Genomic DNA, 13052 nt, shown 5'->3' on the forward strand with positions numbered 1-13052 from the left:
GTGTCATGAGGCTGCTCCTGGGCCTGCTGCTCCTGGGCCTAGCGGCCTGTTCCCCCCCGCTGGATGACAACAAGATCCCCAGCCTGTGCCCGGGTCACCCCGGCCTTCCAGGCACGCCAGGTCACCACGGCAGCCAGGGCCTGCCTGGCCGCGACGGTCGTGACGGCCGGGATGGCGCACCCGGAGCTCCTGGCGAGAAAGGCGAGGGCGGGATGCCAGGTGAGAAGGTGCCTTGGTTGCATTGCTGGGGGGTTCGATTCCGCCCCGCCACGGCTCGCGGGTGCTGTCCGCCCTGCGGGCTTCCGGGAGCCCGCCAGGGGGCGTTGCCGGGCTCTGTTCTGTGAGCCCACCCAACTCCCTGGACTTCCCTTGGCCGCCGATCAGCCCCAGCCCTGTGGGTGGGCGGGCGGGGAGGGGGCGAGGAGAGGGGTGGTGCACCCAAGCTCGGAGCTCAGAGGCGTCGGTCGGGGGAGCGGCCACTGCTGGCTGACTCGGCCGCTGCACTCACCTAATTCACCCTTTCCCACCCTCGCAGGACTGCCGGGGCCCCGCGGGGAACCCGGGCCTCGAGGCGAGGCGGGGCCAGTGGGGGCGGCAGGCCCGGCGGGGGAGTGCGCGGTACCTCCGCGTTCCGCCTTCAGCGCCAAGCGCTCCGAGAGCCGGATGCCCCCGATGTCCGACTCTCCCCTGCCCTTCGATCGCGTGCTGGTGAATGAGCAGGGCCATTACGACGCGACCACCGGCAAGTTCACCTGTCAAGTCCCAGGGGTTTACTACTTTGCGGTCCACGCCACTGTCTATCGGGCCAGCCTGCAGTTCGACTTGGTGAAGAATGGCGAATCCATTGCCTCTTTCTTCCAGTTTTTTGGAGGGTGGCCAAAGCCAGCCTCTCTCTCGGGGGGCGCCATGGTGAGGCTGGAGCCCGAGGACCAGGTGTGGGTGCAGGTGGGCGTGGGTGACTACATTGGCATCTATGCCAGCATCAAAACAGATAGTACTTTCTCTGGATTCCTGGTGTACTCTGACTGGCACAACTCCCCCGTCTTTGCCTGACGTCGACTAGACAGTAACCCCGGGGAAGAGAGGGTAACCCCGGGGAAGAGAGGGTGGCATTGACAACCACATCTTCCAGGCGGGCTGGCCCCCTGGAATATTGTGAATGAGAAAGGCAGTTGACTGGGGGCCTCTCAGGTCACCGAAAGGAATGGGAAAAGAGGCTGTATGGGATCTGGGCTGGCCGCATAGGGCAGCGGCTGGATTCCTGCCCTAGACCAAAGATTGTGCTGTGCCAGCAATTGTGGATGCCCAGCTAGCCCAGGAATACTGGACGGGGTGCTATCCTTCCAGTCCCCTGCTTCTCAGGTTCCTCTGCATCCCTCCAACTCCCAGGGCCGGTCTTTCCCCTCAAATTATTCAATAAATCTTCAAAATAGTCCTATTTGGCTTAAGACTCTTTTCTTTAGTGGTTCGGCAGGTCAGAGGGTGAGAGGGTGGATCTTGAGTGAAATGCAATTACTGGGCAGGAGCTAGGAGAACCAGGACCTGGTGGGTGCAAGAGTGCCTGGGTTTGCAGAGGGGAATGGGGATGCCCTCCTGGTGCTCCGTCCACAACAGAAAAAAGAGCATCCAACAAAGATGTGTGAACCTGATAGGACTGCCACCACCATGCATATTTCTGCCGCAGTCCAGCAAAAAACGCCCCGCGTTCTCATTCATGCTCGGTTGTTTGCGGTGCCTGATCTCTGAAAAGCGAGTCTAGAGACGAGCGGTATCGAGATTTCTGCAGAGTAGTTTCGCGACGGCCACCAGGGGGCGCGCCAGCTCCAGAATGCAGCCACGGCGCCGAGCAGCAGCTGCAGCGCTTGACAAATGGGGCGGTCTGTGGGAGGAAGGGTACTCTGTCGGCCGATGGAATTCCAGGTGGGGGTGGAAGAAAAGGGAGTCCTTTGCTCCCAGCTTCAGAAGTTTATCTTCTCTCATAAAATGTTTATCCCTACATTAAACACAGACTGGAAGGAGCCAAACACACACCACCACCCCCCCTTGCTAGGTTCCTCTTCACATAATTATTCCCATCTCAACAGAGACAAGAAATAGACCCACACCTTCCCTTGGGCCCCTCAGCTCAGAGGTGGATGTGGATCTCTGTCCCTGCTGTGCTGGGCATGGCAAGGCATCCCTCATGGTTAGAACTCACCCAGGCCCCACCCCCAGTTCAGTAACTAAAACCAGAGTTTACCAGTCCTTCAATCTGGTTAGCCTCTCAACCAAAAGAAAGTGGACAGGCTTAACGAAGTTTCTTCCTCATCTACTTTACCCCACTCAAGCCTCACACTCAACCGCAGATTCCAGAAAGCCATTCCAGGCTTTCTGTCGCAGGAGGCAACATGCACTTTTGAAGAGTACCCCTTCTCCCCCATCCCTCAGCCCCTACCCCAATTCTTATATGAGAACAAGATCGAATATCAGAAAAACTTGAATCGGGCCTCCAGAGCCTTAGGATTCAATCAATGCCTTGCTTTACACCAGGGAGTCCCACTTTCTCTGGCCCATCTCAGCCCCAAACTCCAGAGACACATAGACTACCTCCTGCTAATCCAGACTCAGAGAAAAATTGCAGGAAGCAGGATTCCTAAATTCATGAAAAGCTGAGAAGCCTGGCTCAGTCAAGTCCACCAAACTGAAAACCAAATCCATTGTTATGTGGATTCACAGCGACCCCATGTGTTACAGAACAGAACTGCTCCACAAGGTTTTCGTGTCTGATCCTCAGGGAGCTCTGGTGTCCTAGTGGCAAGGAGTGGTGCTGTCAACCCAAAGGAATGTGGTTGGCATCCACCAGTTCTTCGAGATCAAGCTCTTCGGTGTGGTTTACAGGCTCAGAAAACCCGCTGGTGTTTTGACCCTGGAGAGTCAGTTCCAACTCAATGGTACCTAACAATCTTCACAGAATCAGATTGCCAGCTCTAATTTCCAATAGCACTGCTGAGTAAATTCAAACTACCAACTTTTTTCTTCTCAAAGCACCAACTCTTGTATTAGTAATTGACCATGAACTATTTGCACCCATCAGGAGCCTGAGAAAACTCACATTCCATTACAAAAACAAACATCACCCCAAAACTCCCCTTGGAAGTCCAAATCATGGTGATCCTCTGGACAGAGTGAAACTGCATCCTTAGTATTAAGGCTGTGACTTTCCCAAAGCAGATCCCCAGGCCTTTATTCTGGAGTGTCATTTAGTGTCAAGTGATAAAGCACATGATCCTCCCAATCATGGCAAAAACGCAGGTAGAGAAGGCTTTCCAAGTCTCATGTGAAAGAACATGTACGTACAGGAGAGAGAAAATTAAGGCAGCCTCGCCTGGCAAGGGCTCTCCTCATGGTATGGCGACCAGAAAACCAGTTCTCCCTAAATCAACTCTGACTTAAGTCAGTCAGAGAACTGGGTTCCATGAGATTTTCTACAGCTGATTACTTTCCTTCAGAAGTGGACTGTCAGGCCTTTCTTAGGAGGTGCTTCTGGATGAACTCGAACTCCCCATCTTTCAGTTAATAAATGCACATGTCAGCTGTCCTTATCACAGCATGGTATCTCTTTATCCCTTCCCCAAGCCCCATTTTTAGCCCACTCCTCACCACGACCACACTTCTGCCTCCCACAAGACCCTGCTGCATCAGTCACTCTGGCCAACAGGCCACCCTTGAGGGACACACATAGGCTGTCAGAACTATCAACAGAACTTTATTCACTGAAAGTGGGTCAGATAAATACCTCAGGGAGTTGTGTGGCCCTGGGCTTGGGCTCCCTGTGTTTGGATCCTAGTGAAATGTGCCGTCTGCACTCTCCAGTGCGAGGCAGACAGACAAGGGGAATGTAATTTTTTTTCCTGTGTGTTGTAGGAGTTAAAAAGGTACAAGTAGAAATCTAGTTATCCCTTCTGGGGCTCCCGGTGGACCCAGGATAGAAGAAGGTCTGTGGTCCCAAAGCTAGGTGTAGATATAGCCTCCCACAACTCCAGAAATGAACTCCTGGTCCCACTCTTGGACCTAGTCAGGAGAGCCTCAGAAGACCATGACAGGCCTAACTGGTAGGTAGCTCTACGGGCACCTGAGACACTGTGCCCAAGCCTGCCAGACAAAAGGGCTTTGGCTGAAAGCAAAAGTTCAAGATCCCTCCAAGGCCTTTGAGTTGACAAAACAGCTGGACGACACTGATGTGGTTGCAAAGCTGGGGAGAAATTGAGGAGGGAACAGGAAAAGGCCTGCAAATCCCCAACAGAAAAATCAGGGAGGACAGCTCCAGTGGCTGGCATCTGAGTGGACCCTGGCCAGGATGGAGGACTGTCCACAGGACCCTTGCATAGTGACACACACCCACCAACCATCCTCAGCTTCACAGGGAATGGAGAAGCTGGTTGCCATGCCTCATGGCACACCCAGTCCACAGCCTTCCAGAATAGTCCATCATGAAGTCCCAGATGTATGGCCTGGAAGTTTGGTCCAATAGCCCAGGGAGCTAGGAGACCAGACAGGGACCAGAGATGAGGCAGTGCTGCCGCTAAGACACAGGTGCCTGCACAATGTGGAGGGAGGGAAAGTGGGCAGTGTGCTTCAGAGGTAGACATTGAGGGTCTGCAGGATGCCTCTGCGGCACAGCGGGCAGTTGCGGTGGTAGACAGGGTGGCGCATCAGGATTTCTGTACAGGCCTGGCATAGGCAGAGATGGCGGCAGGGCAGAAGCAATACAGTCTTGCTTTGGTCCTGGCAGATGACGCATTTCTTCCGCTCCTCCTGCTCCTTCAACAACTTCCACGGGTCCTGTCCAGCTGCAGGCTCCTCTTCCTCATTAAGCCTCTCCCGGCCTCGGGTAGATGGCACTCTGACCTCCTCTTCCTCTGGCCCTGATGCAGGCCTGGCTTCAGGTGTCATTTCCTGGCCCCAGGGTCTGGCCAAGGGCACCCTCCTAGGACCACCCTGGGGGCCTCCGGGGGCCCCTACACGGCTAGGCCAGCTCACCAGCTGCATGCTCCAGCTCCAGACTCGGCGCCAGTCCTCCAGGCCCATCACCAGGCGAGACAGGCGCACAACATCCTCTCGAAGCCGGTGGTAGGATGGCCAGGCCTGGAGCTGACTGAGAGCTCGGGTAGCCAGCCGCAGGATGAGGTCTGGGTGCATCACAGTCACAGTCACAGCCAGCACACAAGTCAGCAGCACCAGGCCAGTGAGGTTGACAAACACAAAGCTGGCCAGCAGGCGGACAGTTGAGGCCAGCAGCTCCAGCACTAGTTGGCAGGGGGTCCAGAGGAGAATAGCCATGGCCACAGCGCTGCTAGAGATGTGGGCAAAGAAGGCTGCCACCACATCCGTCAGCCTCCAGAGAGGCCCCATAACTGCATCCCACAGGGCCAGCACCAGGGAGAAGAGGTTCTGGGTGCCAATGAGACAGATGTTGACTAGGCTGTTGATCACATAAGCCACCAGGCTCATGGCAATAGTACAGATGTCACAGGCCTGGCGCAGCAGAGCATGGCCACTGGCGATCACATTGAGGACTCCTCGGTGCAGGATCTCCCGACTCCGCAGGGCCCCATGGGAGGCCAGGTGCCCAAGGAGCTTTAGGCTCTCCAGACCAGAGCAGCAGCTGTAGAGCAGGGTACACAAGGCCTGCAAGCCGCCGAAGGTGAACCGGACCAAGGCTTCGATCAAGGCCAGCAGGGAAAACAGAACTCCACGGCCCAAGTGCAGAAGACTGGTCAGCACGGTGTGTGGCAGGTTGTAGATGAAGGCCAGGAGCCAGGCCAGGGAAGCCAGAAGGGAGGACACCAGCAGGAAGTTGAGGTCCAACACCAAGGTCAGCACGTCCAGTACCAGGCCCACCCCGTGCACTACCAAGTGCACAGCCTCCATGACAGGGCCCTGCCGGTCAGTCCAGGAGGCAGGCCGGCTCTCAGTCGGGGGCGGGGCCGAGGCTGTCAATGTTTTGAGGAGGAGGGTTTAACTGGGGAGGGAAATGAGCACTTTCCAACCCAGAGAGAATTAAGAATCTGAGGACGAAATGAGTTAGAGAAAATGATGTCTTAGCAGCAGAGCGCAGGTGCCTGCCCAAGTGTCCTGGTTTAGAAGACGGGATGCTTGAAGAAGAGGCCAAACATCACTGGACGGAAAGCCCTGGCTGTAGAAGAGACCTCGGCGTTGGAGCCGCGGCGGCTTACCACGGCCAGACAACTGGTCACACCGGGAGACTGGGAACGGTAGGGAGCGTGCGGGGAAGGACAGGGCCGGGGCCGGGTGGGGCGGCGCGGGCTGGGCGCGGCTCGCGGTCCAGCTACACAGGTGCCCCTGTCCCCGCCCGGCCCCCGTCCTCGGGCTTCCGGAGCTCCGCGCCAAAAAGGAGCGGCGGGAAGAGACTCAGCCTCGGCAACGCTCAAGTGCAGCCGCTACTCCTCTGGGCGCCGCCATCTTGTGTGCGAGGGGGCGGCAAGAAGGGAGGGACGACGAATTCCGACCAATCGGTGCGGACCAGCGCCTGGGAACGTGGCGCACTCACTGGTCTGTTTAAACAGCGCCCAAACATATTTACTTTCCAGAGGAGCGGGTAGAGCGTATAGCGGAAAGGTCCGCCCCCTTCAGGCTGTGATTGGTCCTCTGGCGGACAGAGGCGGAAGATGTCCTCCTAGTCCCGCCCCCTGGGAGAGCTGAATTTTGTGGTGTAGATTTGAATTCATAACTAATCTGTATCATAGCATAATCTGCCTCACAGGGTTTTTTTAAATTGTAATCTTTGCAGAAGCAGTTTACTAAGTCTTTCTTTCACAGAGCAGCTGGGCGAGCATGAACCACTAACATTTGGATTGGCAATCTAGCGCCCCACCGTTACTCCATCACCATTTCTTTTTTTTTTTTCCTCCTGGTCCTAGGGTGACCCGATTTTTTGGTTTGTTTGGCTTTTTGGCTGTGTTTTCCATTACCAGGATTGGACTGGGCTCTGGGACTGCAACTCCCTCTGAAGCCACTTCAAACCCACTACCTGGTCTTTAGCTCTTTTTAATGCAGTCATTTATTCCATCATTTGTACGCTCTTGAGAATACGAAAATGTTTAACTGACTGATCTCAAACAGTTCACAAGGGAAACCCTTAAATAAACAGATGGTTAGAAAATATTCCTTAGCTGCTTTTTTCCCCTCAAGCTGCCTGCGTTGGGCTTTCTCAGCATCCTCAGCGGGTAACTTCATTGCTTTTGGTTAAAGAGATCCTCAGTCTGGACATAGCTCCCCTTTCTACCCAATTTTACCATGAATGCTATGGAGTTCTGGTGGCCTAATGGCAAGAAGCTGTGCTGCAATCCGGAATGCACACGGTTTGGAGCCACTAGCTCCTCTGCGGATGGACATTCTCCCCTGCAATTTAACTGCCTCTGAAAACCTGCTGGAGGGTCAACTAAGGGTCAGTTCTAACTCCATGGTAAACAACAGGAGCCTCCAGGTTACTTTGAAAGTCTAATTTTCTTTAATAATCAAAATATGTTTGAAACTCATCTCGCATAACATCAGGAAGTGTGGTGTTCTTTATGAAAGTCCCTGGGTAGTGCTGCAATTTTCTCAGATCAACTACTCTACCCACACGGTGCTACAAAAGAGTACCGTGATGGTGTGCCGCTTAAAGATTACAACCAAGAAAATTCTGTGGAGCAGTACTACTGCAGAGTCACAAAGATTCAGAATTGACTGGGGTGGTTCGGGAAGGAAGGGACTAAGATTTTTTGCTTTGGGTTTTTAGGGTTTGGGGGTTGGTTTTTGTTTTGTTTTGTTTGAGTTTTTGTTGTTTGGTTTGGTTTTGGTGGGGTTTTTTCTCTCTAAGGATACTGGAGGGACTTACCTTTTCCCACTATGCCTCTTGCTTCAATTTCCTATTTGCATTGAATTCTCCATTTCCTCAGTGGCCCTGATTCCTAAAACTGTCTGAACATGCTGCCTGCATCTTCCCTTCCCCAAAGTACCGGTAATACAAAGCTGAGATGCGCAGCAAGCCTTTACCGAGGTGGTGGGATCACAAGAGGAATTACATTATAGTGCAGAGCCAGGGACAACCTAAATATTTAGATTACAGTTTCTAAAAATGCACTTCTCACCCCCACCCCCACCACATCCCTGTCCGGCCATAATTTAACACTATATTCTCATGCTCATTCTCTTCCTTTTGAGATTTCCTCTTTCCATTCTGTAGCTGTCAGACTGCAGGTCTCCAATTTTTGTTACATGATTTTAGACATATATTTCCACCCTGGCCACGCTGTAGGTACAAAATGCTAATCTTTATAAGCAAAAGAAAGTGACATGAAGTTTTGACAATTCTCTGTCCAGACCATGGATTGTGGGGTGATTGTTGCTGATGTTTTTTTTTCTCACTGTCATCCTCTCTCTCATTTCAAATATTGGAGAATGCATCCCACCTTTTTCTTAAGATCCCTGACCTGACTACTCTTTCCTGTTTTCTTTAGCAACCTTACCTGTCCAGTGGTCATTAGCTTGTTCTTCATGGGTTTTCCTGCAGTGTTTGACATGTAGCTGACCACTTCCACTCTTGGCCTTGGGGAAATCTCTTGCGGTTGTTAGTTACTGTTGATTGAGTAGTTTCCACCTCAAGGCAACTCCATGTGTGCAGAGTGAAACTGCCCCTTGGCAGTTCCAAGGCTGTGTTGGGGAGTGTTGGGAAGGAGGAGGTAGCCCCTGTCTTGGGCAGATCGCCTAGCTCTGGAAAAGTGCAAGCCTATCTGGCCCATATCAACCCTTAATATGGAATAAAGCTCTCCTGTGTTTGGCTGTGCTGGCTGAGAAAGCTTACCACCCAGGAAGATGGCTGCCACGTCCTTTGAGCTGAGAGTGGTCTGTACTGGGCTGAGGCTCTCCTTTCCAATCCTCATACTCCACATCTACAAATCCACCCCATCCTGTCTTCCTGTCTACTCACCTGTATATAAGCACTGTAATCCCCAATAAAGTTGAGTAGGCTCTCTGCAGTGCTCCCAGAGTGGTGTGTCTCCGCCGTGCTTACCCCTGTCAGGGTGTTGCTGCTCCATCCAGCAAATGGACAGCAACAAGGCTGTATGATCTTTTTAAAGCAGATAGCTGAATCAGTCTTCCAAGATATGTGCCTCTTGTTGTTAGGAACCTTCAAGTTGCTTCTGATTCATAAGGACCCATAAACAACAGACTGAAACTTTTCTCAACTCTGCACCATCCTCGAAATCTCTGCTGTGCTCAAGCCCATTGTTACAGTCATTTTGTCAAATCATCTGGTTGAGGAGCTTCTCCTTCACTGACCCTTCACTTTTCCAAGCATGAAGTCTGCCTCCAAGGACTGACCCCTCCTAGCAACATATCCAGATTATGTGAGATGCAGTCTCACCAACCTTGCCTCAAAGCAGCACACTGGCTACACTTAGACAGATTTCTTTGTCTCCTTGACAGTCTAATTCAGTACTTTTCCCAGCACCACCATTCAAAGTAATCAAGTATTTGTCCTTCTTCATTAATCATTGTCCAATTTTCACATGCATATAAAGCAATTGAAAACATCATGGTTTTGGATTAGGTTAGATTAGGGGTTAGCCTTTAAATTGACACCTTTGCTCTTTGCGTGTCATCAAGTCAGAACTGACTCATAGCTGACCCTGCCTGGAGTGGGTTTTCAGAGGCAGTAAATCCAACAGTAGGAGATTGCCCATCCTTGTCCGGCAGAGCAACTAGTGGATTCAAACCTCGTGCTTTGAGGATTGCAGCATAACTTCTTACTTTTGCATTTTAAAAAAATAGCAGACTTGCACAACACAATGTATCTTTTGATTTCTTGACTTCTGGTTCCCTAGATATTGACTGTGAACCCGAATAAATTATTGGCAACATCAATCTGTTCCCCATTTGTCATGATCTTCGCTAAAAGCAGAGAATACCAGAAGGATATTTAGTTGTCTTTTATTGATTATGCAAAGGCACTCAACTGTGTAGATTATAATATATTATGGGTAACACTGACAGGAATGAGAATCCAAGATTATTTAATTATGCTCATACACAACCTGTATTGATGAAAGAAGCAGTTACTAAAACAAAGCAATATTGCATGGTTTTAAGTTATAAAGGGGATACATTCAGATTGTTTCCTTTCACCATCTCTATTTGGTTTCTATATTAAGCAAATAATTTGAGAAGCTGCACTATATGAAGAAGAATATGACATCAGGATTGGAGGAAGATTAATTAGCAACTGCATTATGAAGTTTGCTTTCAACACACACCCATGTTTATTGCTGCGTTATTCACTATTGTAAAAAGCAAAAAGATGGAAGCAACCCAAATGCCCAACAACAAACAAATAGAAAAACTATGGTGCGTTCACACTATTGAATATTATATAGCACTGAAAACCAACAAACTCATAAAGCATCACACAACATGGGGGAGACTGGAGAACATTATGCTGAGTGAAATATCTTAGTCACAAAAGGACAAATACTGTATAATACACTGTTATAAAAGAGAACAGACGGGAATGGGGTGAGCAGAGAATGGGAAAAGAGTGCATAGATAACCAAAAAAAAAGTGCATAGATAACAAACAATGTAGTAGAAAAGACAGGGAAGAAGAACTGTCTGAAAGGAATAAATTATTAGGCATTATTTGTATGACAACAATCTGGAACAAGGGATGCATTGCTGGGTGGGCTGAAGGAGAGGAGGAGGTAAGAAAATGTGGAAAAAAAATTTTCCAAAAGTTACCTGGGGGAGGTGGAGGAAAGAATGAATGAAAATTGAACTTTTCTGTAAACTTTTGTTAAAATTACAATAAAATAAAGTTTAAAAACAACAACTTTGCTTTCAGACAATGAAGAAAACATGAAGCACTTACTGAAGAAGATAGAAGACTACAGACTCTGGTATGGGTTATACCTCAACACAGATAACACAAATCCTCACAACTGGACTAATAATAAGGAACATCATGGTAAATGAAGCTGTCTCTAGAAGATTTCAAATTGCCAACATTTCAGGCAGAAGTTGAGAGCTTAACAATTTGCACCACTTTGAAATTCCTCTCTCATTTCCTGCTGTTTCTATAGTAACCTCCTCTCCCCTAAAGATGAGGATTCCTAAATCTATGTCTTCACTCTGAACCTCTCAGTAAAGGGTCAGGTTTGACTGCTACTTTGAAGTGAATAACTCCTGCCTGTCCCATTGGTACTTCAAACTCAACACACCCAAAGTCAAACTCTGCTAATTAACTGACAAGATTTTCACACCAAGAAACATACAAAAGCCTCTAAAATGATTCTTTATTCATTTGAGACTACAGTCTGCCTTTCAAGTGATCTGAGACTTACCTAGTCAACCACCCTTGCTGATGTTCAAAATTCTTGCAACATAGAACCAGGCTGTCATAATGCCAGAACTTTGATAAAAAAACATACTCTTCAGTTATACTAGAAATGTAATGACTGGGGCAGTGTGTGAACACTGAAAATGTGCGGAGATTAAGTCTGTCCCTGAGATGAGAACTGAGTGGTTCACAAAATAAATAATAGAGATAGGTTTAGAAGAGACCATGGCACTTGGGGTAACAATGCTAATATCAGATAAAAGCAAAGAATACCAGAAGAAATTCTATTTGTGCTTTATTGACTATGCAAAGACATTTGACTGATTTGATCTTAATGAATTATGGCTAACATTGAAAGGAATGGGAATCCCAGAATACTTAATTGTGCTCATGCAAAAGCTATACCTAGCCCAAGAAGGTGTTGTGCAAACAGAGCAAGCGAGCACGACATGGTTTAAAATTAAGAAAGATGTGCTTCAGGGCTGTAGCCTTTGTCCATACCTATTCAATCTGTATGCTGAGCAAGTTATTGGAGGAGCTGGACTCTATGAAGAAGAATGTAGCTCAGAATTGGAGTAAGACTCATTAATAACCTTCATTATACATAGGAAACAACCTTGTTTGCCAAAACTGAAGAGGACCTGAAGCACTTGCTGCAGCAGTTAAATACCGCAGCCTTTAATATGGATTGTGTCTTAATGTCGAAGAAACAAAAGTCCACACCACTGGACCAACAGGCAACATCATGATAAATGAAGAAAAGATTAAAACTGTCACTGACTTCATTTACTTGGATCCACAATCAACACACTTGGTACCAGCAGTAAGGAGATATACTGCTCTGGGAAAGTCTCCAGTCAGGGATCTCACCAAATTATTGAGAAGCAATGATGTCAGTTTGAAGACTAAGGTGTGTTTGATTAAGGTCATAGTCTTTTCAGTTACTTTATATGCATCTGAGAGCTGGACAATGAATGAAAAAGGATGACAGAAGAAGAATTGGTGCCTTTGAGTTGTGGTGTTGAGAAAGAGTACTAAATATCCTGTAGACTGCCAGAAGAACAAACAGGTATGTCTTGGAGAAGGTGCAGGCAGAATACTCCTTGAAGGTAAAGATATTAAAGCTTCGTCTCACATACGTTGGGCATATTCCTTGAAGAGGATATCATGCTTGGAAAGGCGGAGGGTTGGCGAAAGAGAGGAGGATCTTCAACCAGGTATATTGACACAGTGACTGCAGCAAAGAGCTTGACAGTGTCAGAGATTATAAGGCTGGCAAAGGCTATGATGGGGTTGAGATCTGTTGTTCACAGGATCATTATGAATCATGCTCAGTTCAACATGACAGAACCTAATACCATCACGCATAAGATTGGTGCCCCACTTCAAAACCATTAGCATGAGACCAGTAGGTCACTAATTACTCAAAAGGAAAGACGAAGGGGCAAGGAAACCAGACCGAACAGAACTCGGCCAATGAGAATAGTGACTCATTGTGATAAATGTCACTGAACAATTTTTGTGGAAACTGTCAAATGAGAACCTAAATTTCTCTGTAAACTTTCACTAAAAGCTTCACTTTCTTTTTAAGCTGAATAAGTAAATTTTTAAAATAAAAAAAAAGAACTATATAGTGTTCCCTTGCTCTGTTCTCACAACAGCCTCTTGGTTTAGGT

General features: G+C 48.8%; 2 protein-coding genes across 2 annotated transcripts; one reads left to right on the forward strand and one right to left on the reverse strand.

The window, feature by feature from the left end:
• The first annotated feature begins 5 nt into the window (after positions 1–5).
• On the forward strand, positions 6–1053 carry C1QTNF5 (C1q and tumor necrosis factor related protein 5). Its single transcript, XM_006895621.1, has 2 exons — positions 6–219; positions 536–1053. Exons 1-2 carry the CDS (start codon positions 6–8, stop codon positions 1051–1053), a joined length of 732 nt encoding a protein of 243 aa, XP_006895683.1.
• Positions 1054–4614: 3561 nt separating this feature from the next.
• On the reverse strand, positions 4615–5910 carry RNF26 (ring finger protein 26). Its single transcript, XM_006895622.1, has one exon. It carries the CDS (start codon positions 5908–5910, stop codon positions 4615–4617), a length of 1296 nt encoding a protein of 431 aa, XP_006895684.1.
• Between the last annotated feature and the right edge of the window lie 7142 nt (positions 5911–13052).

This window comes from Elephantulus edwardii, unplaced genomic scaffold (genome assembly GCF_000299155.1).
Source record: "Elephantulus edwardii isolate Elephantulus edwardi_28Jun2011 unplaced genomic scaffold, EleEdw1.0 scaffold00171, whole genome shotgun sequence".
Classification (NCBI taxonomy): domain Eukaryota; kingdom Metazoa; phylum Chordata; class Mammalia; order Macroscelidea; family Macroscelididae; genus Elephantulus; species Elephantulus edwardii.